The sequence below is a fragment of the Euleptes europaea genome, chromosome 6, assembly GCF_029931775.1.
Source record: "Euleptes europaea isolate rEulEur1 chromosome 6, rEulEur1.hap1, whole genome shotgun sequence".
Classification (NCBI taxonomy): Eukaryota; Metazoa; Chordata; class Lepidosauria; order Squamata; family Sphaerodactylidae; genus Euleptes; species Euleptes europaea.
In genome coordinates, this window is record NC_079317.1 from 14,041,190 (window position 1) to 14,067,749 (window position 26,560).

Below are 26,560 nucleotides of genomic sequence, written 5' to 3' on the forward strand. Positions count from 1 at the left end.
AGGAAGGCGTCAGACTTTGCCGAGGGGCACAGTAGCCAGAGTGAGTATTCGTTGTTCTGCCACATTCAGCTTGCTTACCTTGTCATTTGGTTGATGCACCATGGAGGATTTATTCCGGGAATGGTTTCATGCAAAGCCCCTTCAGGACGAGAGGAAACAAAGGTGCCGTTAAACCATTCCAGTTCTAATAACGCATCTTACACTCTACCATCAGGAATGGGTAATTTTTTTAAAAGCAGCTGACTGAGAGCAAGTAATTCATTCCGCTGCCCCCCTGACTGTAATTCACTCAAGAGATTCAAGATGTATAGATCTAGGGGAGACGATTTAAGGACCAGGTCAGGATTTCGCGGAGCAAAGTTGCCAAATTTTTTATCCTGTCATAGTAGCTGCTGGGTTATGTGGTCAAAACACGGTCCCCCTCTCCCCATAATCATCAGAACTCCGTATGTGCTGCAGATGATCCTGTCATTCGTGAGTATGGGGAGATAGGATGCAAACACCTCCCCCTGCTGTTTCATGCTTTCAGTTTTATCAATATCCATCAGCAATTTTCCATACTCTGAAGTTTGTAGATGATTGTGGGAGTTCTGCTCACCTGAAGCCAGATACAGATAAGCCCTGTCAAAACTGATAAATATGGATTATGCAAGCCGAGAATTCTCTCTTGCTTCCCTGTCTTCTTGGGTGCCCCATGCAAACTAAGAATATCTCCCTCTCTTGGGATGGCCGTCCCTTTTCTGAACTTGGGTCTCCAACAAATGTCTTATTTTGCCCCTCTCTCAAGCTGGCCATAGAACCGGAATAGTCCTGAACATGGTCACGGCAGTTTCTGTGATAGCTTTATTCTAAACTGTAGGTCAGAGATCATGAAATTACCCCATGCAGCGTTCCAGCTATCCCTTTATGTCACTCACGTGAATACGGATTGCCAGGATGACATATGCCAGTGTCACAGTTTATATTTTCTTCTAAAGGGTTCATAATTTCAGCCTAGTGCTGTTACCATTTTGATGCTATTTAATTTATACTCTCCGATGCTCAGTCAGTTCAAGTATTCATGCCAAAACGGAAATGGGAATTGGAGCCAGCGGAGCCCTTGTGAGGATCAAGATGCCCAGGCGAAACCAGTGACAACGTATTTATGCTCATTCCGTTGCTCTAAAAGCTGTAGTTTAAGCCTAATGCGAGTGCCATCTTGCGGCTGTTGAATCCAAGTACACGGGTCCTGCTGGGCTTCTAAGAAATCAATTGGCTGGCTGAATTTTAAATGCAGTATTATTAGTATGATTATGTTTCGAGCACTGTAATTCTGGGTAATACCAAATATGTGCTGTTAAAACCACCAGCATTTAAAAATGGTTTTCCATTTCTGCTTGCCAAATTCTAAGCAGTTAGTGGGGCTTAATGGTCCTTTTAAGTGTTTATACTGTTTGCCGATGCCAATTGACCCATGTAAAATTCTTCCTCTTGTAAAATTCTCATTTTCCCAAATAGTTGCTGTAAAAAAGAAAAACAATGTATTTATTCCTGAAGGCTGAACTAAATTCAGTCGGGACGTTTATGCTACACTTAGTACTGTCACTAAAACGGCTTCCCCAAAACAATTGGCTTTCATGCTCTCCTTTTTAACTGGAGATTCCAGGGATTGATCCGGGACCCTAATCTGGTGACACCTGATTTCTTGTTTGATGTAAATAGAGGGTATAAAGAGGGGAATTGATGTAATAGGGAACATGCGGGGACTGTGTGCAGAGAGGAGATAAAGAGTCAGGATGTAGCCATTAGAGAAAATGCTAATCCACGTTGAATTAAAAAAAAAATAACAACAGGCCTCGCATTAGAAGGTAGAAGTAAAATTGCCCTGGCAAAATAACAAAGCATGGGGCCGTCGAAAGTTTCATCACTGCCTATAGATAATCCATGTTATCTTCTTTTAGTTTGTTTTCCCTTTTAACATTTGTTTTTCTTAGGTACTGGCTGTGTAGAGGCTTAACCAGCATTAATGTTGCTGCTGAAACACACAGCAATGGATCCAGAAACTTGTTAGGGACTGATCTAGCTAGAGACCCATTTACTTAGGGCGAAAACGCACGGTCACTTTAGCCTCCTTTATTCCCTGTTTCAGCCGGGATTCAGCCAGGCTCGGACGCATGCGTTTTGCCGAACGTGCGTTCGATCCTGGCTAAATCCTGGCTGAAACAGGGAGTAAAGGAGGCTAAAGCGACCGTGCGTTCTCGCCCTTAGTTACCCCTGTTCAGTTCCCTTCAGTGGCCTTTTGTAAACTTAACCACTGGAGGAAAGCCATGTTGAGAGAGGTTATGTGTAGCATCTGGGCCAACGGTGAGCTGTGTTTCACCACAGCCATGCAGCCAATTACAAATGCAGGCTGAGGAGAAATTCGTCACATTACATGGTTCTGAACTTCAGGTGGACCTGTCCCCTGTGAATGTGTCTCATCTCCTTTTAAAGCCAACTAAACTTCCATCACAATACCGTGACCGTAAATCCCACTATTGCCTGATAAACGGTCTGTCTGAATCGCCCATTCTTAGTTTGCCTCACAATAACCCTCGATTCTGTTCTTCAGGCGTATTCCAGAAGTCATTCAGTTGACTTCAAATGGTCAAGCAGAAAGGAGTGATTTGACCACGGTACTTCCCCCTCCCTCCGATTCTTCGCCGTAACTCAACAGTGATGCAGCGCGACTCCGTATTTGTCGGTATCAGGTTTTAAATATCTTTTGAAATGCTCTGAAAGAAAAACGAAATACGCTTAGAGGATGCAAGCGGTGGAGTGGGGCGTGGTTAGCTGCCCTGCTTTCCAGACCTGCTTGTGTGTCTGTACATGGGCAGCCTGGTGGTACAGTGGTTAAGAGGGTCAAATTTACCCTCTGCCATGAAGCTTGCTGGGTGATCCTGGGCCATCCTCTGCGCCTCACACAACCCTTTTCAGTTGTTACGCTTTACCAAGCACATGAAAGGAAAGTACTTCATGTGATCCTCTTGATAACACGCAATCGCCATTTTGTATGAAAGGGCCACTGTCCGTATTTTCAGCCTCAGTACGTGCATATCACATCTCCGGGGTATGGTTTGCTTGTACTGAAGCAGAAAATATGCATGTTGTCCCTCTCAGAGAAAAAAAATGGCGATTGTGCATATTAGGAGAATGGCATGTAACACGTGTGTCCCCCCCTTGTGAAACATAATACCTCAAAAAAGGCTCTACGGTTGCGAGGATAAAAATGGGGAGAGGCGATCTACCTACGCCACTCTTGGGTGGTTTGTATAGTGTTTATACACGTAGGCCCAAACAGTTGTTAACCTGCAGAAAATCTGGGCGATAAAATTATGATTCCATCCTAAGCATGTGATGATTTTGCCTACATAGACTGTGAACAAATGCCGCATCCACCCATGGGCCCAGAGACTGGATTGGCACACTTGTATGAGCCTGCAGTGATTGTGTGACACCCCCCCCCCCCAGCCCAGGTATCTAGGTCCTCCAAGGGAGGCCTGTATATCTGACGTTACGGCTTGGTCTACCTTCGGCCAGATGTAATTAAGCCAAAGAGGAAATTCGCTCCCCCATCTTTGGGCCCTTCTTGTTGGTTTCCAGTTTTCACACCGCCTACAATTAGTTAAACATTCATCTTGATATTTTGGAATATTTAGATGCCATTTATATCCGTGGATTGAGTTTCTGGTTGTTATTTTCCCCCTTTGGTTGTTTTTGGGTTTCTTCACCGGCTCATCACTTTTTGTCCTATCTGCGTGTATAATTGCAAGTTTTGCTGACATTTTATTTTTTAAAAAATATATACTCGTCTAGTATGTGTTGGAGGGATGTAAGACCCATATCTCATTGAAGTTCAGTGGCAAATAGGGTAATCTGACTGCCTCCGGATTTTTTTTGTTTTAAGAACTGCTGCTTGGTTCTGTAAGCTTGAAAAAGAAAAAGTCCCACACGGAATCTTTTAGGTTAAATACCGTATTCTTCTAGTTTCATTATGATGGGATGAATGTAAATTCTCAGCTGCCTGTTCTGATAACATGGCGTTCTTATGCCTTTGGTGACAATATAATCCAATGAAGTGGCCCATTCACAAAAATCATTTTTCCTCAAAGTGTCCATTTGGCGAGCCAGCGTGGTCTGGATGGGCTTCAGACTGAGTGAGAAACCTTCAAGTTCTTAAGAACATATTCTGGAGACGCAGTCAAAAGACCAGCAACTCAGTTGGTCCACTATAAGAAAATTTTTGACTTCAGGCTGAGGAAAACTGGTTTATGTGAATAAGCGCTGAGGGTCGTTTCATACATTATCTCTAGGCAAGCCCCGGTTTACTACAGAGGATACACTCAAAATGGACAACCGCATCACTCACAATGAGTTTCTTTCCATTGTACATACGTTCATTACATCCACGTTTTTCATTTTTATACATGTGAAATGACTATGATCGCACCCCTACGCACACTCGATTTAGGAGTAAGTGCTACTAATGTTGGTGGGATTGACTTCTGAGTAAACATTGATAGGATAGGGCTGTCAGGGATACACCTACACTCTGTAATGTTTGAAATGGCCCCAAAGTCATCTTTAAATCTAAACCAACCTTTTATCTGAATGTTTACAGATTTTTTTAAAAAAAGCTATTGTACTAGTGCAAGAGTCTACTGATTTCTCTCTCTTCATTTTAGTAAATTGATGGTAGGGTATTTTTTTAAACATAATCTAGCAAACGCTGCTGGATTTAGACTTTTGCAGCTGTAAAAAGGACATTATCTACCTTGTTCACTTTCTGCCGTGCTCCTTGCTGAATTGTGCCTAACTATCTGCTGTTGTTTATGCTGCTGAAACCATTTTCTGCTCTTCGAAAACATTCATCACGGAATCAACCATTCCATCTGCATGCAGCACAAACGCGAAGCTGAGCTGTATGAGAGTATAGCTGAAATTCAACTTTGTATAATCCAAAACTGTTTTAAACGGCTCGTCAGGTTTCTTCCTCTTTTCATTTCCGCACCTTTTTTTGCAACGTTGTGTATAATTTTTAAGTTCCTCTTTCTCCCCACCCTGCACCCACTCCCCAAACCATAGACAGCTGGATTTTATGTTTATCCCCCCCCTTCTTTCTCACCTTTGGGAAATTTTTGTTTTTTTAAAAATGATAATTTATTTGGTTTATAGGCAATTATCTGTACATTTTTGTTCCAAAGTGATGTTGTGGATGTCTTTAAACAAAACAAAATAAATTGTTATTTTATATAATTTGCTATAATAAATCATTCCTTTCCCCCCCCTCATGCGACGGTATTTTAGAATTTTTGGGAGACTCTCTGAGAATTTCAGCTTTACGATGGAAGTAAATGCTGTGAAATAAATGAACCGGGGAAATGCGATCTATCCCTGCGCTGATAGAGGAAAGATTGGAATTTGCTTTCCCCACCTTTGACCTTTTTGCATTGATATAACATCTGCACTGGGATCTATAGGTGTACATCCTGTAAACCTGGGGCACATTGGTGGTTTCCATGTTTTTCAGAGTACAGTTAAAGCACTTAGACAATCTACTCTTGGAGGGAGATCAGCTGTGAAGCTTGTCATGGATTTAGGGTAGCTACTGATGGTGGTACACTATAAAGCTTCCTATAACGCTGTGGTTTAATTACAAAATGGGTATGTGTGTATAATTCCTTGAGGAGGAGGTGGTGTCCACACCTACTGACTCGGCCACCGCTAATGCTGCCACAGGATGTCGTCATGGCCGCCATATTGGAAGGCTTGAAAAGGGGAGTAGACAAATTCATGGATAACTGGGCTATCGATGGCTACTAATCATAGAATCATGGAGTTGGAAGGGACCACCAGGGCCATCAAGTCCAACCCCTTGCACAATGCAGGAAATTCACAACTACCTCCCCCCCACCCCCCCACCCCAAGTGATCACAGACAGGATGATGCTGTTGTGGTCGTCCTGTTTGTGGGTTTCCTAGAGGTAGCTGGTTGGCCACTGTGTGAACAGAATGCTGGACTTGGTGGGCCTTTGGTCTGATCCAGCAGGGCTCTTCTTATATTCTTATGGTAGGATGCAGAGTGCGGAAACAAGCGTAGAGATAAATACTAGAGCAGGGGTATCTAACTCAATTGTTAGATTGATATGGCAGATACGACATAAATGTCACTTGGTCAGGTCAGGACAGGCCATGCCTCGCCAGCCCAGATCGAGTGGGGGCGGTTGGCTGCCTTGGCTGGCTCGCCTGCCTCATAAGAGCTCTCAAGGGGCTGGATGCGGCCCCGGGGCCATATGTTTGACATCTCTGTACTAGAGTAATGCTTAGCTCTTGGTTTCCAATACGATTTGAAATATCCGTCCATCTCTGCCTGATCTCTGTCCAGCCCGGCTCCTAGCAAAGGAAGTGCCATGATATGGTGACTGAGGACAGCCATGATTGGTGGCTGGCTTTGTGTGGAGGAGTGGGGAAACCAAACGGGTTCACTGGATTAGCATCTGCCACTCATATGAAGGAGTGGGGAATCAAACCCGGTTCTCCAGATCAGACTCCACAGCTCCAAACCACCGCTCTTAATCACTACACCACACTGGACCACATTAGGGTAATACAAGTCTTTCATTGTCCCTCCAATTTAAAAACAAATTCATTGAAAGTAAGAAACAAACAAATAAAAGTAACTTATCAGGTTCACACCCAGCTAATTTCTTGCAGCAAGTAAGTCAGCTAGTTAGTTTGGTAATTTTGTGCATTTCACTGCCACTGAACTATGTGCCTTGTTTTAAATGCCTTTTCTTAAATTTCGTCAATAAAGCCTTTTTTGCTTTATGGGGCTTGTTTAGGGTTGCCAGCTCCAGGTACTAGCTGGAGATCTCCCTCTATTACAACTGATCTCCAGCCGAAGCTAAAATGACTAAACTGAGGCTGTCGTACTTCGGTCATATTATGAGAAGATAAGAGTCACTGGAAAAGACAATCATGCTAGGAAAAGTGGAGGGCAGCAGGAAAAGAGGAAGACCCAACAAGAGATGGATGGACTCTATAAAGGAAGCCACGGCCCTCAGTTTGCAAGGCCTGAGCTAGGCTGTTAAAGATAGTACGTTTTGGACGACATTGATTCATAGGGTCACCACGAGTCAGAAGCGACTTGACGGCACTTAACACACACATGTGTTACTAAAATCCCCCTGTCAGATTTGTGTGTACCACAGATAGCTGCTGCCCAAATTGTGGCTTTGTCTGTGTCTATATTTAGCTGCTGAATTGTGACGTTCTGGTCTTAAAGGGGAAGTTCCCCATGTATCAGAGTTTACACCTGTGAATAGTTCCCGAAAACCCCCACCGACACAAGCTGAGTGTCATCACTGTTGGCAACTGCAGCCGCGTCCAGTTGGGGTTGACCTGGAGGAGGCAGAGCAGAGACCCGGGCAAGAGAGCGTCTGAGATGGTGAGCTGTTTCAGATTGTGGCACACAACGTTTAACTTTTAACTCCTCTAGTGAAGGCTCTGGGCTCTCTCAAGAACTGTGTGGGCTTCTCTGGAGCTAGTCTTTAGGGCTGTTTAGCAGTTAAGGGAGGGGGGAACATGATAAAGATCTATACAATTATGCATGGTTTGGAGTGGACAGGGAGAAGCTTTTCTCCCTCATAATACTAGAACGCGGGGCCATCTGCTGAAGCTGGAGGGTGAGAGATTCAGAACTGATGAAGTATTTCTTCACACAACGCATAGTTAAATTGTGGAACTCCCTGCCTCAGGATGTGGTGATGGCTGCCAACTTGGAAGGCTTTAAGAGGGGAGTGGACATGTTCATGGAGGAGAGGGCTACCCATGGCTACTAGTCAACATGGATACTAGTCATGATGCATGCCTATTCTCTCCAGGATCAGAGGAGCATGCCTATTATATTAGGTGCTGTCGAGCACAGGCAGGATGGTGCTGCTGCAGTCGTCTTGTTTGGGGGCTTCCTGGAGGCACCTGGTTGGCCACTATGTGAACAGACTGCTGGACTTGATGGACCTTGGTCTGATCCAGCATGGCTTTTCTTAAGTTCTTATGTAGTCAAAGCCACTGGGATCAATTCAGGGTCCATGAGAAGGCACCTGCTGCTTGAAATCTCCTTTTCCTAACCCCCTCCCCCAGCCCCCAACCATCAACCAGTGGTGCAGGAGGGCAGGTTAGATTTCATTGGTTCAGTTTGCCTTAAGCTCTTGACGTTCCTTTAGGTGAAGGATGTACGAAGGAAGGAACAGGCACCATTGGGGGAAGAAGGGGAGTCTTTTCACATTTCTAGCCTTGTGACTAGCCTTGTGACAAGTGCTCCACACGAATGGGGGCACATGCCCAAGAACATGCCCCATGATCCTTTGCAGCAGTGGCAGACACATTGAGGCTAGGGTTGCCAACTTCCAGGTACTAGCTGGAGATCTCCTGCTATTACAACTGATCTCCAGCCGATAGAGATCAGTTCACTTGGAGAAAAATAGCCGCTTTGGCAATTGGACTCTATGGCATTGAAGTCCCTCCCCTCCCCAAACCCCGCCCTCCTCAGGCTCCACCCCAAAAACCTCCCGCCAGTGGCCAAGAGGGACCTGGCAACCCTAATTGAGGCAGATAGGATTCCTCAAAGGAAGAAATGTTTGAAAGATCACTGGCCTATGTTTATTCATTTTGTTCTTTTCTTTGCTGTACATTTCTGTTTTATAGGTCAAGACAAAGACCTTGGCAAAACTTCGACTGTCAAATAGGCCCATCTACTTGAAATGTCAGCCAAATGAGCAAATGGACATTAAAGTGGTAAGTGAGAGGGGAGTGAAATGTCCCACACTTACATGAAAAAATAAAATAACAAGTAAAACAAATAAAAATTAAATTAACATGTAATAAATATACATATAAAATTTAAATGTAAATGTAAAAAGATGGCCATCAGCCACTCCAAGTTTCTCCTGGAAGTTCAGCAGTAGCAGAACCTTCAATTCCATCATGTAGTGGGGAAGCCAGCCTCCAGGTGAGACCTGGGGATTCCCCGAAATTACAGTTAATCTCCAGACTACAGAGACCAGTTCCTCTGGAGAAAATGGATGTTTTCGAGGGTGGACTCTAGGGCATTGTACGCCACTGAGGTCCCTGTCCTCCCCAGTCTCCGTCCCCAAATCTCCAGGAGTTTCCCAACCTGAATTTGGCAACCCTACCCACCCCCCCATCCCTTGCCAGTGGTCAGGGGGGACCTGGCAACACTTTCATGTAGAGTTACCAGGCTGTGCTTGGATACCCATGGCATGGTTAGGGGCAGGGACTTGGGTTGGGTGGGCACTGTTGGAAAATGTGCCCTTCTGGACGGTGTCACTTGCCTGCACATTTAGAGGGGTGGGGGACTGACCAGAGAGTCAGATGGATAGACAGGACACTGGAGGTCATCTCTAGTTGCACTTCACCTTCATTTCCTGTCCCTTTTGATGTTTAAAGATATATTGTCAGGGAAACTTCCCCTCTCTCTCTCTTCCCCTTTGCCCTTCATCCAAGCAAGACCTAGAGCCGGGCGCGCAGCGCGTCCAGGCCTTCCCACCCCAAGATGGAGTGGAAGGCAAATACCTTTTTATACCTAGAGAATTAGCAAGGTAGATTAGGATGGGGAACCCTTGTTTGTCCTTTCCTATCCAAAGTGTATTTCTACAATAAGTGTACTTTAGTTTGATTAGAGCAAACGACTGATGCTCCTTTTATTTTCATACACGCACACATGAGCAAACTTCTGCTGTTAGCTAAGCTTAATGCACTCTGCTAAATACTGGAAATATCACCACGATAGATATTTTCCAACAGGCACGACATCACATGAGTCATTACGGCACTACTGGGGAAAACGTGGAAGTGGCAGATACACTCGCTGTCATTCTTATACTGAGGGAACAGAGCAAGAATCCTAAATCTAATTCATTCAACTATATGATATCAAATTAAAGGAGGATTAACGTTTATCCTAAACATCTGAACATCTGAACATAAGAAAAGCCACTTAACCATAATGAAGTCTGTATAGAAGGTCTTCCACTTGACAGTAATGAAATCCCAAGTTGGTTTAGGGTCTTGGGAGAGCTGTCAATAAATGCTACAAAATGGAAGGACACTGGTTCAGTCCTCTCCTCTGCCATGGTCTTATTCAAGTCATTCTTTTCGGCTCAGACCCTATTCCAGCATGGTGTAGTGGTTGAGAATGGTGGTTTGGAGCAGTGGACTCTAATCTGAAGAACCAGGTAGTTTTCCCCAGTCCTACACATGAAGCCAGTTGGGTGACCTTGGGCTAGTCACAGCTCTCTCAGCCCCATCTACCTCACAGGGTGTCTGCTGTGGGGAGGGAAGGAGGTGATTGTAAACTGGTCTGCTTATCCCTTAAATGGTAGAGAAAGCATATAAAAACCAACTCTTCTTCTTCCCTCTAGAACATGGCGGTAATAATGAATGGCCTACCTTACACAGTTATTTTAAAGGTTATGTAGATTTGTGAAATTCGGAGGAAACATGCTGTATTTGTCCTTGTGGTGCCTACTGGTGGTAACGGTTGGTGATGGCAACGGTTGTCGTGCGCTGTGTCGTCTTGCCAATACTCATGGTTTGTACTTACTGACTGAGGGAAACCCTTCAGTCCTGACAGCAACTAATGTGAATTCTGTTCTTCTTCTAGGTACTTGTGCTGATTTCAGTTGCTGGGCTCCTTGTTGTGATAATGACTCATCTCACAAAACTCGACACAATGATCCTTTCAGAGGACGAAGATGCTATCATTAGCGGCTGCCTTCCAGTTAACGAAGACCAAGAAATTGTAAGGGACAGAATTACAGAGATGGAAAGCATCATCAGATGTAACGATTCCTGCAAGTAAGCAATGAAACAACACAAGTTAGGAACTTCTCAACTAGGGTTGCCAACCTCCAGGTGGGGCCTGGAGATCTCGCAGAATTACAGCCGATCACCGGACTGTAGAGATCAGTTCCCCTGGAGAAAATGGCTGCTTTGGAGGGTGGACTCTAGGACACTATACCCCACTGAGGAAGAAGAAGAAGGGTTGGTTTTTATATGCCGACTTTCTCTCCCACTTAAGGGAGAAACAAACCGGCTTACATTCACCTTCCCTTCCCCTCCCCACAACAGATACCCTGTGAGGTAGGTGGGGCTGAGAGATCTGTGACTAGCCCAAGGTCACCGAACTGGCTTCATGCGTAGGAGTGGGGAAACCAACCTGGTTCACCAGATTAACATCCGCTGCCCATGTGGAGGAGCGGGGAATCAAACCTAGTTCTCCAGATTAAAGTCCACTGCTCCAAACCACTGCTCTTAACCACTATACCATGCTGGTTCTGACCCCCTCCCCAAACCCCACCCTGTAATTCTGGCAATTTATTAAATTGTGAGCATGTGCTAACAGCAGGTTTCTGGCCGTGGAGGCTGAATGCCTCCAACGGCACGGATATAAAACCATTAGAAAAACTGCTGTTTTTGGAATGTGAACAAATCACCCGTGTGACCACTTGGGGGAGCTTGAGCCGAGAGGGAATCGGCACTGCAACAAGAGAAAGATCGATGTTTGGACACATCTGCAGAGAATGTAGCTGGTAATGTTCCTTTCTGGCTTCCATCAGAATGAATCATAATGGCCCACTGGTGCCAAATATGGGAGTTTAATCATGTGGAACTCTATCCATTTTGGTTAAACAGATATGGGCCATGGCTGCACAAAAGCTACCAACAAAAGGCTGCTAGCCACAAAAACAAACAAATATTTTAAAATGTGGTATTTGTAGATAGATTCACCAGTTGCAAACTGCACAAGGACTTTTGATGTGATGTTACATTTCTCCCATGGTGGTCCAGTTTGTATCAGAACTCTGGCATGCAGGGAGAGAGGGCTTAAGGCTCTCTGTAGGGTTACCAGCCTCCATGTGAGGCCTAGGGTTTTCATCTCCATACCATGGAGATCAGTTCCCCTGGAGGAAATGGCAGCTTTGGAAGGTGGACTCTATGACATAAGAACATAAGAAAAGCCCTGCTGGATCAGACCAAGGCCCATCATGTCCAGCAGTCTGTTCACACAGTGGCTAACTAGATGCCTCTAGGAAGCCCACAAACAAGATGACTGCAGCAACATTCTCCAGCCTGTGTTCCACAGCTCCTAATATAATAGGCATGCTCCTCTGAGAGAATAGGGATGAATAATGACTAGTATCCATTTTGACTAGTAGCCATGAATACCCCTCTCCTCCATGAACAAGTCTACTCCCCTCTTAAAGCCAACCTCCAGGTTGTAGCTGGAGATCTCCTGCTATTACAACTGATCTCCAGCTGATAGAGATCAGTTCACCTGGAGAAAATGGCTGCTTTGGCAATTGGATTCTATGGCATTGAAGTCCCTCCCCTCCCCAAACCCTGCCCTCCTTAGGCTCTGCCCCCAAAATCTCCATGTAATTCCCAACCCAGAGCTGGCACCCCTACCCAGTGACCTTCCTTGGCAGCCTTGAACCTGGATCTCCTATTACAAACATACTAGCCACTATACCACACAGGCTCCACCCCCAAAACTTCCCACCAGTGGCGAAGAGGGACCTGGCAACCCTAACTGAGCGATCGCATCGTGGTTACAGAACATCTCTTCCAGTTTTCAGCTTGTGGAAAGCCTTCCTTGTGATATGCCCTACGAGCCAAACAGCAGCATGGCAAAACCCTTATACCAGGCATGGATGGAACTCTTGAATATGACCCAGGAAAGCATTCATGTGGCTTCTTTTTATTGGTCTTTGACCGGGGAAGATCTAGGTGTCAGTGACTCATCATCTAAACAGGTGAGATAAGATTTTTAAATTTTGCAACTCTAGTTTCTCCTAGTCTGGGGATATGAGTCAGAATAGCATAGGTTTGCCAACTCCAAATTGGGAAATTCCTGGAGATTTGGAGGCGGAGCTTGGGAATGGTGGGGTTTGGGGTGGGGTGGCGAGGGACCTCAGCAGGGTTACAATGCCATGGAGTACATCCTCCAAAACAGCCATTTTATCCAGGGGAACTGATCTTGGTCATCTGGAAATCAGTTGTCACACAGGAGATCTCCAGGCCCCATCTGGAAGTTATCAACCCAAGACCAGTTTAGCAGATGGGTGGAGTGGTCCCATTCAAAATGTGGCAAGCGACCGCTACCTTTGTGCAACAGAAACACATTATTTGAGTTCTGTAGGGTGAAGAAGTTCTTGCTAAATTTGGAAGTTTGCTTCTGAAGAACGTCTCTGTGTTTATTGCAACGCACGTGCCCTCTCAAGCCCGCAACTCAACTGATCTCGAGTTTCTGGAAGCGAAAGGTAATTCCGTCTTCTGTTTTAAAATAGGCATTGCAACACTGAGTTCTTCCTTGCTTCTATAATCATGTTAGTGGTACGGCCTCAGTTGCCAGGAGCCCAGACTCATGGAGTCTTGGGTAGTGTTCTCCAACTCCATCCTCGAGATTTGGGGGTAGTCCCTGCAGGGGGATGGATCTGGGGAGGGCTTTCACTTAGAATCTGTCGTAAACCATAGAGTCCACCCTGTGAAGCTCCCGCTTTCTCCAGGGGAGTTAATTTATGTAGTCATAAGAACATACGAAAAGCCATGCTGAACCAGACCGAGGCCCATCAAGTCGAGCAGTCTGTTCACACAGTGAAGAAGAAGAAGAAGAGGTTCTTCTTCTCCTCCTCCTCCTTCTCACCGTGGCCAACTGGATGCCTCTAGGAAGCCCACAACCAAGACAACTGCAGCAGCATTATCCTGCCTGTAGGGCTGCCAACCTCCCATCTACTCAAAAACAATCCACACAAGACTCAGTTCTATACATATATTCAAAAGGAGATAGTCAATACAAAACGTGGTGCAAGCAATATCTATAGGTGAGCGACAGTCAAATAAGAGAACATTATACAAAAATATCAAAAGACAAGTCAAAGAACGATATATACAACAAATCTATGTCTAATGTTTCTCTTTGAGAAACTTTCCAGTATAATTTCAGTCTTTGTAAGAGCTGGTCCTGAAAGCAGAAAGAATTCCTACAGATTTTCCAAGAGTCCAAGTGGGAAATCAGACTTTTATATCCACTGGCTATGTGCTGCAGGTGTTTCAAAAGGAGACTAAGCTGGCACTTATAGTAGAATGGAAACGTCTTCCAGGTAATAGACGCTTTCACCAATGATGGCTTCTTCAGCCTTGTTGTTTTCTTAATGCTACATAGTAGTCTGGTGGTTGAAGTGTGCCTATGTAGTGGTAGCTATTACAACTGATCTCCAGCTGATAGAGATCAGTTCACCTGGAGAAAATGGCTACTTTGGCAATTGGAATCTATGGCATTGAAGTCCCTCCCCTCCCCAAACCCCCCTCCTCAGGCTGTGCCCCAAAAACCTCCCGCCGGTGGCAAAGAGGGACCTGTGTTTCACAACACCTAATATTAGGGTTGCCAGGTCCCCACTCACCTTTGGCGAGAGGTTTCTCTTTAGATTGTGTGTGTGCAGCGACCCTTTACCACTCAAACTAAGAGTTTGAGTGGTTTAAGGCTCCTCACGAGGCGGCACTTCTGGTTGTAAACCGGAAGTGCTGCATTGGCGCACGTTTGCACGATTGCCTGCCAGCCCTCAGGTGGTCTGCGGGCAGAGGGGCACATTACCGGGGGTTTGCCCGCCACCAGCGGGCACCTGGCAACCCTACCTAATATAGGCATGCTCCTCTGAGTCTGCAGATCAGTTGCAATTCCAGGCGATTGCCAATTCCCACCTGGAGGTTGACAACCCTAGTTGGGAGTCCCTAAGATTCAGCTGAATAGGACTGGAACTTGAAAGGAGCCTTTGTGGCAGGACTTGGCAGAGTGGAGAGGAAGTTTACACAGTAATTGTTGAATACGTTGTACGTTGTATGCATTGTATAATGCAACACAATGATGATTTTATATTTGATGTGATGCCCCAATGGACAAAATGCCTGTGGGTTGTACAGCTACCATTGATTTCAAAGGTTAGTGTTTTTGTGCCCCCCCCCACCATGCCCTTCCACACACAGCCTTGGGGGGGGGGGGAAGTGTAGGAATGCCATGTGAATTCACCAGCCAAACACATACGAAATGCTGCAACAAATAGCTAAGAAGAAGAAGAGTTGGTTTTTATATGCCGACTTTCTCTACCACTTAAGAAAGAATCAATCAATCAATCAATCAATCAATCAATAGACCTTTATTGGCATATACTTAAGGAAGAATCAAACCAGCTTACAATCACTTTCCCCTCCCCTCCCCACAACAGAAACCCTGTGAGGTAGGTGGGGCTGAGAGAGTGTGACTGGCCCAAGGTCACCCAGCTGGCTTCATGTGTAGGAGTGGGGAAACAAATCCAGTTCACCTGATTAGCCTCCGCCGCTCATGTGGAGGAATGGGGAATCAAACCCGGTTCTCCAGATCAGAGTCCGCCGCTCCAAACCACCGCTCTTAACCACTACACCACGCTGGCTCTCATGTACATCTGAGTCATGTGCATCTTCAGACATGCGTATTCAAATTTGTATTTTTGTGCCAGATGCTAAAAATAGAAATAATTCTAAGGAGAGGAACAGAAGGCCAGAGGAAAAGAACACCTGCATATAGGTAATCAGAGAAATGTGGATGGAATAGACACAGCAGATGACTCGTTCATAACCTATTACTACTTAAATTGGGCACAAAGTGGTTGTTTCATGACCTTCCCCCATCGTTTTCCCCCCAACAGGGGCTCACGTTAAAAGGATTGATTTTAGACGTCTAACCAAGGGTGTCCTGCACTCCAAATTCTGGATTATAGACAAGAAGCATGTCTTTCTTGGCAGTGCAAATATGGACTGGAGAGCTATAACTCAGGTGAGAGATCTGATGCTATAAAGTGGTGGAAAAAGAGATGGATATGAAAAAGACATTACCGCCCCTACAAACTTTGTATTAAAAAGTCCTAGGAACATCCCCCTGTTTAGTAGACTTGCCAACCTCCAGGTGGGGCCTGGAGATCTCCCAGAATTACTTACAACTGATCTCCGGACTCCAGAGATCAGTTTCCCTGGAGAAAATGGCTGCTTTGGAGGGTGGAGTCTACGGTGTTATACCCCGCTGAGGTCTCTCCTCTCCTAAAGCCCACCCTCCCAAGGCTTCAACCCCCAAATCACCAGGAATTCCAAGCCTGGAGTTGATTTGCCATTGCCTTCCATCTGCATAGCAACCCTGGTATTCCTTGGTGGTCTCCCATCCAAGCACTAACCAGGGCTGACCCTGCTTGGCTTCTGATATCTCATGAGATCAGGCTAGCCTGGGCTATCCAGGTCAGGGCAGTCATTCGTTTACTTAAAAGGTAAAGGCAGTTCCCTGTGCAAGCACCCATAGGGGTGACGTCACATCACAATGTTTACTAGGCAGATTATGGTTACGGGGTGGTTTGCCAGTGCATTCCCCAGTCGTCTACACTTTACCCCCGGCAAGCTGGGTCCTCGTTTTACCAGCCTCGGAAAGATGGAAGGCTGAGTCAATCTTGAGCCAACTACTTGAAACCGACTTCCTTCGAGATCAAACTCAGGTTGGGAGCAGAGCTTTGACTGTAGAATTGCAGCTTACCACTCTGTGCCATGGGGCTCCTCATTCATTTATTTATGTCTTTAAAAAAATAACACCACCAGTTTCTCATCATGGAGTCAAATTGGATTACACTAAAATCATTAAAATATAATCAAAAAGATATGCTGCTGAAGTTGGTGGCATTCTTGAAACAGTGCTTGCCCTATATGGCAAGGGTATCAAACATATGGCCCGCAGGCTGGATCCGGGCCCTTGAGAGCTCTTATCCCAACCACAAGCTAGCTGAAATCTACCCCACCCCCAGTCCCGATCTGGGCTGGCAAGCTTGTTGCAGGCTCGCCAGCCATGGCAGCCCACCTCCCGATCTGGACTGGTGAGGCATGGCTCGGCCCAACTAAGTGACGTTTATGTCATATCCGGCTCTCGTAACAAATGTGTTCGACACCCCTGTTATACGGGTTTTGTTGCATGCTCTGTCGTAATCTGCAGCAGTAATCTCAAAGAGGAACAGATTGGTAACTAGAACCAGATGGAGAAGGGCTAGAGGGTGTAAACGTCGACAGATGTTTGGCTTGGAATATCCCTCTCCAGCTTCTCAATTCCTGCAGGTGAAAGAAGTTGGCATTGTGATCAGCCATTGCAGCTGCCTGGCCAACGATCTCTGGAAAACCTTCAAAACATATTGGGATCTTGGAGGATCCAGAGCCACTGTCCCGTCTCCATGGCCAAGGAATTATTCCACCGACATTAATAGGGAAAGTCCATTGGAGGTACAGTTCAACGGAACCACCACGAAAGCTTATTTCTCTGTAAGTTGACCTACAGCCCAATCATGTTTACTTAGAGCAGGGGTGGGGAACCTTTTTTCTGCCAAGGGCCATTTGGATATTTATAATATCATTCGGGGGCCATACAAAATTATCAGCTTAAAAATTAGCCTGCTATATTTGGTCAAACATTTAGCCAAGAGGCAGGACCAGAGACGGCTCCGAGTATCTGCCACATAGAGTGACTCGCGTTTGAGCTCTGCTGTCCCCAGCTGGGCCCAAGAGATTCAGGCAGGGCAGCATCCTTCTGAGCTAGAGATCTGCCAGGACCCATGAAGGGCCAGACCAAATGATTTCGCGGGCCTTATATGGCCCCCGGGCCTGACGTTCCCCACCCCTGATTTAGAGATTAATCTGACAGAATTCAATGGGATTTACCACCAATGGGTATAGAATTGCAGCCCTAGAGGGTGTGAAGCCCCGTGAAACCATTTGCGGGAAATGACAAAATGTTTGACATCTCCTGGTTTGCCAGGAGGGCGGGATCCTTGTGTTCCTCTGTAATGAGAAACTTCAAAATAGCAGACATTTTTTTCTTGTTTTTTTAAAAATAGTTTTTTGAAGTATACAAAATATTACAGAATATATCAAGATATACAAAAGAACATAGCATACAAAAAAGAAGGAAAGTGAAGGGGAAAAAACAGGCACCATGTTGGGGAACCTTGCTCTAACCACACTGGCTGTCACATTGGACTTCATAGGCTGATTGGGACAGGGAACAGAAGTTACAGCTGTCACACCGATGGTTTTATCAAGCAGCAAAGGCTTGATCTAATGGATCTTTTGATACTTTCCAAATCTGTGTTCTTTCCCCACAATTCCGATGCGACCTTTATTCCTCGGGCTGCTGTTTTGGATAACAGAAGAAAAGGCATCATATTTCATATTTCATTCATCAGATTTCATATCTGATTTGGAGAGGGGCTGCGGCTCAGTGGAAGAGCCTCTGCTTTGCATGCAGACGGTCCCAGGTTCGATCCCCAGCATCTCCAGTTAAAAAGACCAGGAGGTAGCTGATGTGAAAGACCTCTCTGCCTGAGACCCTGGAGAGCTGCTGCCAGTCTGAGTAGACTGTACTGACTTTGATGGAACAAGGGTCCGATTCAGTATAAGGCAGCTTCATGTGTTCATAGCACTGATAGAGAAAAGGAACATGAGCTAAAAATCATCATAATTTTAAAGATTTATGGGGAGATAAGATGTTGTTGCCATTAAACTTCTCTTCTGCCTTAGGCTTCTCCTTTCTCATTTTGCCCGGCGGGTCGCACCGATGATCTCCACGGTATACTTGATGTGATCAATAGTGCAGAAGAATTTGTGTATGTTTCTGTTATGGAATATTTTCCTACAAGCCGCTTCAGACATCCACCAAGGTACACAGGTGAAGCCTGAACTTTACACTGGTTTGAGACTCCTTTAAAAAAAGGGAAAGTTGGCATATAAAAACCAAATTCAGTTCCTCTTCTTTTAGGATTATGCAGCTAATACCTTTTGCTGGTTGTTATTTCTACCTTTTTATGCTGTTTTTTTAGAAGGCTGTGCTGCAATTTCTGCTTATTAGTGCAAACTGCTGAGGTGGTCTTCTGTTACCTAAGTGTATATTTGTTGTTTTAGATCTTGATGGTGATATGATTGCAGTTATTTTACTGTTGTTCACCTACTTTGGAAATTCAATGTGAGACCTTTATTAATTGCATTTCATTTTCATTATTACTTTGTTATTAATTGTTTCATTAATTATCCCGTTCATTATTACTGTATTTACAAATTCAATGTGAGACTTTTATTAATTGCATTTCATTGTCATTCTTTCATGATTAATTGTTTCATTAATTAGCCCATCCATTATTAATTTATTAAGAATCAAAATAAATAATTATTAATAATTAATTTGACAATGTGTCACTGCCCACCAAGATTAAGTTAATTCATGCCATCGTATTCCATATTACTATGTATGGGTGTGAAAGCTGGACATTGGAGAAAGCTGACAGGAAGAAAGTAGATTCCTTTGAAATGTGGTGTTGGAAGAGAGAGTTATGGATACTGTGGACTGCCAAAAAAAACAAAAACAGATCAGTGGGTTCTAGATAAAATCAGGTCTGAACTGACCCTAGAAGCTAAAATGACTAAACTTTTGGTCACGTCATGAGAAGACAAGAGTCACTGGAAAAGACAGTCATGTAGGAAAGGTTGAGGGCAGCAGGAAAAGAGGAAGACCCAACAAGAGATGGATTGGCTCAATCAAGGAAGCCACAGTCCTCAATTTGCAGGATCTGAGCAAGGCTGTCAAAGATAGGACATTTTGGAGGACCTTGATTCATAGGGTTGGAAGCTACTTCATGGCACTTGACACACACACACAATGGGACAATTATGTCATTCATGTTCCTCAGTGGAATAGGCTTCCTCGGGAGGTGCTGGGATCTCCTTCTTTAATGGTTTTTAAGCAGAGGCTAGTTGGCCATCTGACAGCAGTGCTGATTCTGAGAACTTCGGCCTATCATGAGAGGGAGGGCAGGAAGGGATGAGTCAGTGCTCGGCTATCATGTCCCTTTCTTACATGCCCAGGGTAATACTGATCACTGCTTTGGGGTCAGGAAGCCATTTTCCTCCAGGCCAGATTGGCTAGGGATCCTGGAGGTGTTTTTTGTGTGTGGGGGGGGGCATCTTCTGGGCATGGAGTAGGGGTCACTGGGGGTGTGGGGGGAGGTTGTTGTGAATTTCCTGCGTTGTGCAGGTGGTTGGACTAGATTACCCTGAAGGTCCCTTCCAACTCTATGTTTCTATGTTACTTTTCCAGGTACTGGCCAGCCATCGACAACGCTCTGCGAAGAGTGGCCATTGGCCGTAATGTACACATCCGGCTTTTGGTCAGTTGCTGGATGGGTTCTGATCCTTCCATGTTTCATTATTTGGAGTCACTTCGTTCGCTCAACGATCCACATGCCAACATCACAATAGAAGTTGTAAGATAAAGAATGTTTTGGGGACTGTGGTCCTTCTTTGGGTATTCTAGGGGTTCTAGTTCAGGGTTGGATCCCCCAGAGATTTGTACTGCTAATGGTGGCACCTTCTGTTGCAAGGTGACCTCCCTGTTGTAAGGTGACCTCCACCTGCCAGGTGGGGGGCTGGAGATTTCTCTGGATGACAACTGATCTCCAGATGATTGAGATCATTCCCCCTGGAGAAAATAGTGGCTTTGGAGGGTGGACTGTGTGGCCAGGGTGGTGTAATGGTTAAGAGTGGTTACGAGAGGTGATTTGGAGAGGTGGACTCTGATCTGGAGAACCGGGTTTGATTCCCCACTCCTCCACATGAACGGTGGAGGCTAATCTGGTGAATTGGATTGGTTTCCCCAGTCCTCCACATGAAGCCAGCTGGGTGACTTTGGGCTAGTCACAGCTCTCTTAGAGATGTCTCAGCCCCACCTACCTCACAGGGTGTCTGTTGTGGGGAAGGGAAGGTGATTGTAAGCCAGTTTGATTCTTCCTTAAGCAGTTGAGAAAGTTGGCATATAAAAACCAACTCTTCTTATACATCGCTGAGATCCTTCTCCTCCCCAAACCCTGCCCTCCCCAGGCGCCACCCCCATACCTCCAGGAATTTCCTAATGTGGAGTTGGCAACCCAACCACCAATGCAAGAGACTGACAGTGGGTGACTGGCCCAAGGTCACCCAGCAAGCTTCTGGGGCACGAGTGGGGATTTGAAACCGGGTCTCCCTGGTCTGACACTTTAACCACTACACCATACTGGCTCTCCTGTAGTAGTAGTAGTAGGGTTAGGTGTACATTTTCTTTGTACTGAAAAGTCCAGGCCATTTTAGACTGTTGTTAGTCTCTTGAATTTGAGCCAGAAGCTATTCTGTTGTATTACTTCGAAATGCAGGCAAGAGACAGCAGTCCAAAGAGTCACCCGGGTTTCATTCCTGCTCACCGTAGCCGTCTTTTGTATTTACTTCCCTTCAGAAAATCTTCATTGTTCCAGTGGTGAACCACACAAGCATCCCCTTTGCAAGACTCAGTCACAGCAAATATATGGTTACCGACAAGGCAGCCTATATCGGTAAGCGTTCCGGATGGGAAAGAGGCCTACGGATGCTCCTAAAGCATTTCTCAGTGCGCGCTGTAATTCTCCTCCGTTTAAATCTCTCACTGCAGCCCGCTGGGGCTGGCAACCGCCAGGTGGGACCTGGAGATCTCCTGGAATTTCGACTGATCTCCAGACTGGAGAAATCAGTTCTCCTGGAGAAAAGAGACACTGATTCTATGATTTTAGGCAGATCATGAGGGGGGGGGCAGGGAGGGATGAGTCAGTATTTGGCTCTTGTGGCTTCTGGGTTGTAAGCAGTGATGTGTGCCCCTCCCATTTTTCCTTTCCTAATTTTTTTTTGGGGGGGGGGATGACTAGTGTAGCTTGCTTTCACCTCTCACCGTTGCAGTGGGCCTCTTCTCCTGAAAAGATTCCCTCAGGTTTTTCTTGCCAATTTTTCCCTTCACGTACCCACATTTTGCTTCTTCTTCGCTATTGCTAAATGCTTGTTTAAAATGATAACATCAGAATGGGAAAGCTCAAGTCTTGCTGGGATTTTTTGTAATTTTTTGGGGGGGGGGTAAATAAATGAAAATTATAGTTCCATAGAACCATAGAGCTGGAAGGGGCCATACAGGCCATCTAGTCCAACCCCCTGCTTAATGCAGGATCAGCCTAGAGCTTCCCTGACAAGTGCTTGTCCAACCTTTGCTTAAAGACTGCGAGTAAGGGGGAGCTCACCACCTCCCTAGGTAGCCGATTCCACTGCTGAACGCTTTCTGTAAATTCCCCCCCCCAATATCCAGCCGATACCTTTGCACCTGCAATTTAAACCCATTATTGCGTGTCCTATCCTCTGCTGCCAACAGGAACAGCTCCCTGCCCTCCTCTAAGTGACAGCCCTTCAAGTACTTAAAGAGAGCGATCATGTCCCCCCTCAACCTCCTCTTCTCCAGACTGAACATTCCCAACTCCCTCAGCCTCTCAAGATAGGGCTTGGTCTCCAGGCCCCTGATCATCCTTGTCGCTCTCCTCTGCACCCGCTCCATTCTGTCCACATCCTTTTTGAAGCGAGGCCTCCAGAACTGCACACAATACTCCATCTTCCCTTTCCCATTTTGTCTCACCTCCAGGGACTTCTAACTGGTCAGAAGAATACTTCAGCAACACGGCTGGTGTGGGGCTGATTGCTATGCAGTCCCCAACTGATCCTCAAAAGAAGATCCCGATAATCCAGGAACGATTGCGGTCTCTTTTTGAACGGGACTGGGACTCCCGATATTCAGTAAATATGAATGACCTCCCTGAGCAGAAGGATTGTGCTTGGAAAGAATGAATTTAATCATTTTTTTAAAAGCTACATTCTTTTTTGTTGTTGTCGCTGATGGGAATTTAATTATGCTTTCTGTGTGGGAAATTTAGGCTCTTCGTTATGCGTTTGGCTAATGAGGAATACTTTAGTCTGTGGTTTCTCAGACCTTGATCATAGACACAATTGGTTCCCCCGTGGTGGTTTTTTTCCCACGTTTACTTTTCAATATTAGCCCTGTTCACAAATTACAGTGAATGACATGTACAATAAGGAGCCCCATGGCGCAGAGTGGTAAAGCTGCAGTACTGCAGTCAAAAGCTCTGCTTGTGACTGAGTTCGATCCCAACAGAAGTCGATTTCAGGTAGCCGGTTCGAAGTCGACTCAGTCTTCCATCCTTCCGAGGTTGGTAAAATGAGAACCCAGCTTGCTGGGGGTAAAGTGTAGATGACTGGGGAAGGCAAACCAGCCTATAAACATAGTCTGCCTAGTAAATGTCGTGATGTGAGGTCACCCCATGGGTCAGTAATGAGCCGGTACTTGCACCTTAACCTTTACATGTACAATCACTTTTAACAGTAATTTCCGGCAAACACACCTAAAAGGATACACCCTCAGCAAGTGTGAGCGAAAGTCTTCTTTTATTAAGAACATAAGAAAAACCATGTTGGATCAGACCAAGGCCCATCAAGTTCATCAATCTGTTCACATAGTGGCCAACCAGGTGCCTCTAGGAAGCCCACAAACAAGACAACTGCAGCAGCATCCTGCCTGTGTCCCACAGCACCAAATATAATAGGCATGCTCCTCTGATCATGGAGATAATAGGTATGTGCCATGGCTAGTATTCATTTTGACTAACAACCATGGATAACCCTCTCCTCCATGAACATGTCCACTCCCCTCTTAAAGCCTTCCACGTTGGCAGCCATCACCACATCCTGGGGCAGGGAGTTCCACAATTTAACCATGGGTTGTGTGAAGAAATGCTTCGTTTTATCTGTTTTGAATCTCTCACCCGCCAGTTTCAGCAGATGACCCCACATTCTAGTATCATGTGTCCCCTTAAGCGCCTTCTTTCTAAGCTAAACAGCCCTAAGCGTTTTACCTGCTCCTCATAGGACAGATGCATCAGGTCTCAGAAGCTAAGCATGGTTGGTATTTGGATCGGACACCACAGAGGAAGATTCTGCAGAGGAAGGCAATGGCAAACCGCCTCTGCTTCTCACTTGCCTTGAAAGCCCCTTGCTGGGGTCGCCATAAGTTGGCTGCGACTTGATGGCACTTTACACGCACACACACAGGACAGAAAAGCAGCATGTAAATATTTCAAATGAATGATATTTTAAATAAAACCAATGCCACATTTTTAAACCTTCCCCCTCTCTTGGTGTGCACGCGTGAAAAATAGAATGGCAGTGTCAGGTTTCTACTGAGTGAAAAACAACATTTTAAATGCCCTGGTATCAGTTTTCTGAATTGACTGATGGCCACGTAGATATACATAGGATTCCCGGGTATGTTGTACAGTTCTAGACTGCAGTCTAGAGGTCAAAAAAGACTATGATGTCATTGGACAACAGGCTTGTCATGTTTGCAGTTGCCACAAGATGGCAGTGTTTGAGGAAATTATGGGCTGCTTCATTCAGGGAATATGGTGGTATTCAAGGCTGACTCAAAATTTAACCCAAATTGGCCTGATCGGCAGGTAGGGTTGCCATCCTCCAGGTGTTGTGCCTAGACTAATCATACCTGCACCGTTCTCACGCACTCAAGAACACAGGTCCTAGCTGGAGATCTCCTGCTATTGCAACTGATCTCCAGCCAATAGACATCAGCTCACCTGGAGAAAATGGCGGCTTTGGCCATTGGACTCTATGGCATTGAAGTCCCTTCCCAAACCCCACCCTCCTCAGGCTCCACCCCCAAAACCTCCTGTTGGTGGTGAAGAGGGACCAGGCAACCCTAGTCTGGATGTTGGATGTCCGGATAAGGGATACTCAAAGGGCGAAAACGCACGGTCGCTTTAGCCTCCTTTCTTCCCTGTTCCAGCCAGGATTCAGCCAGGATCGAACGCACGTTCGTGCGTTCGATCCTGGCTGAATCCTGGCTGGAACAGGGAAGAAAGGAGGCTAAAGCGACCGTGCGTTGTCGCCCAAAGTGCACATGCAACCAGTAGTCATGCTAGAGGCGAGGACTACAAGTCCCAGAATGCAGTGAGAGGTGGACTGAAGGCTCTGGTGAAGGCATTTTGCAGAGAAGAGAGGCCCCAGGCCTCCCTTTTGAAAGGGAAGAAGAAAAGTTCCTTTTTATACCCCACTTTCCTCTACAGTCGCCGTCCCCTCCCCAACAACAGACACCTTGTGAGGTAGGTGGGGCCGAGAGAGTTTGGAGAGAGCTGCGACTAGCCCAAGGTCACCCAGCTGGTTTCATGTGGAGGAGTGGGGAATCGAACCCGACTCTCCAGATTAGAGTCCGCCGCTCTTAACCACTACACCACACTAGAAGTGGACTGGGTTTAGGGCTGCCAGGTCCCTCTTCACCACCGGCGGGAGGTTTTGGGGGCGGAGCCTGAGGAGGGCGGGGTTTGGGGAAGGGGAGGGACTTCAATGCCATAGAGTCCAATGGCCAAACCGGCCATTTTTCTCCAGGGGAACTGATCTCTATCGGCTGGAGATCAGATGAATTAGCAGGAGATCGCCAGCTAGTACCTGGAGGTTGGCAACCCTACCTGGATTAGTTGAGGAGACAGAGGAGTGTTAAAAAAAAAGGGTCTCTCTCCCCACCTGCAGCCCTAAATAGCTCTGTTATTAATACCGCTTGCCCTTCATTTTGCATACACTGAACTAATCCTTTTAGGCTAATGTAATATTAGCAGAGAAAAAAGAGGGAGGCAGCATCAGTCTGCAAGACGTAAGAAAACGTCTAAAACTGGTTCCCAAACTTTTTTCAGCCCCCCGCGGTTCCATAAACTCATCCCCAGTGCCCCCTACCCTACCCTACAGAAAGCATTATTCAGAATCACTAGGGTTGCCAACCTCCAGGTAGTGCAACAAAATAATCTTCCCTTTAGTAACTTTCTGAGATTAAAAAGAAATGCAACCTGTGCTGTTGACTTTAAAAAAGCCTCTGAGAATATGACTGTTGCTTTAACAAATAGGGGTTATCCACCTCAGGTTGTCTCTCAAGCATGGAATAGAGCCAATGAAAGAGAACGTCTATCTTTGTTCTCCAAAAAAACACCAACTCCTAAACAGAATATTTATTGCTCTTTAACTTATAGTAAACACTCTTTTGCAATTAAACAAGCTATTAGGAGACATTGGCACATTATGCTACAACAGCTGCGAGACTGCTTTATGCAGCAAAATGGAAGGGGGCAGAAATTCCTGAGAAAAAAGACTGGATTGGGAAAATGTTCGAATTGGTGGAAATGGCAAAACTTACAGCCATTTTAAATGAAAAAGACAATGTTCGATTTCTAGGGGAATGGGAGGATTGGATGAAATATTGTGAATATGAATTAAAACTGGGGAAAATGGAAGAATACTTATTAATCTGATCTAGAAGACACAATTAATATTAAGAGTTATAATCATTTATATTAATAGAAGATGTTTTATGAAAGTTAAATGAATTTATGATAGTTAAGATCAGACCAATTACGATGGGATGAATATTTTATTAAGAGGCGGAGAGAGGTGATGGGGAAGCCATAAATTTTCCTCTAATTTTTTTTTTGTTATGAATTCAAGAAATTATAACAACATAGAGTTAG

At 45.5% G+C, this 26,560-nt stretch overlaps 1 protein-coding gene across 1 annotated transcript; it reads left to right on the top strand.

The window, feature by feature from the left end:
* The first annotated feature begins 100 nt into the window (after positions 1 to 100).
* Positions 101 to 22,808, top strand: PLD4 (phospholipase D family member 4). Its single transcript, XM_056851238.1, has 12 exons — positions 101 to 162; positions 441 to 474; positions 8,724 to 8,813; positions 10,702 to 10,895; positions 12,670 to 12,853; positions 13,240 to 13,360; positions 15,779 to 15,906; positions 17,217 to 17,417; positions 18,672 to 18,811; positions 20,242 to 20,407; positions 21,409 to 21,505; positions 22,606 to 22,808. Exons 1-12 carry the CDS (start codon positions 101 to 103, stop codon positions 22,806 to 22,808), a joined length of 1,620 nt encoding a protein of 539 aa, XP_056707216.1.
* Positions 22,809 to 26,560: the final 3,752 nt, after the last annotated feature.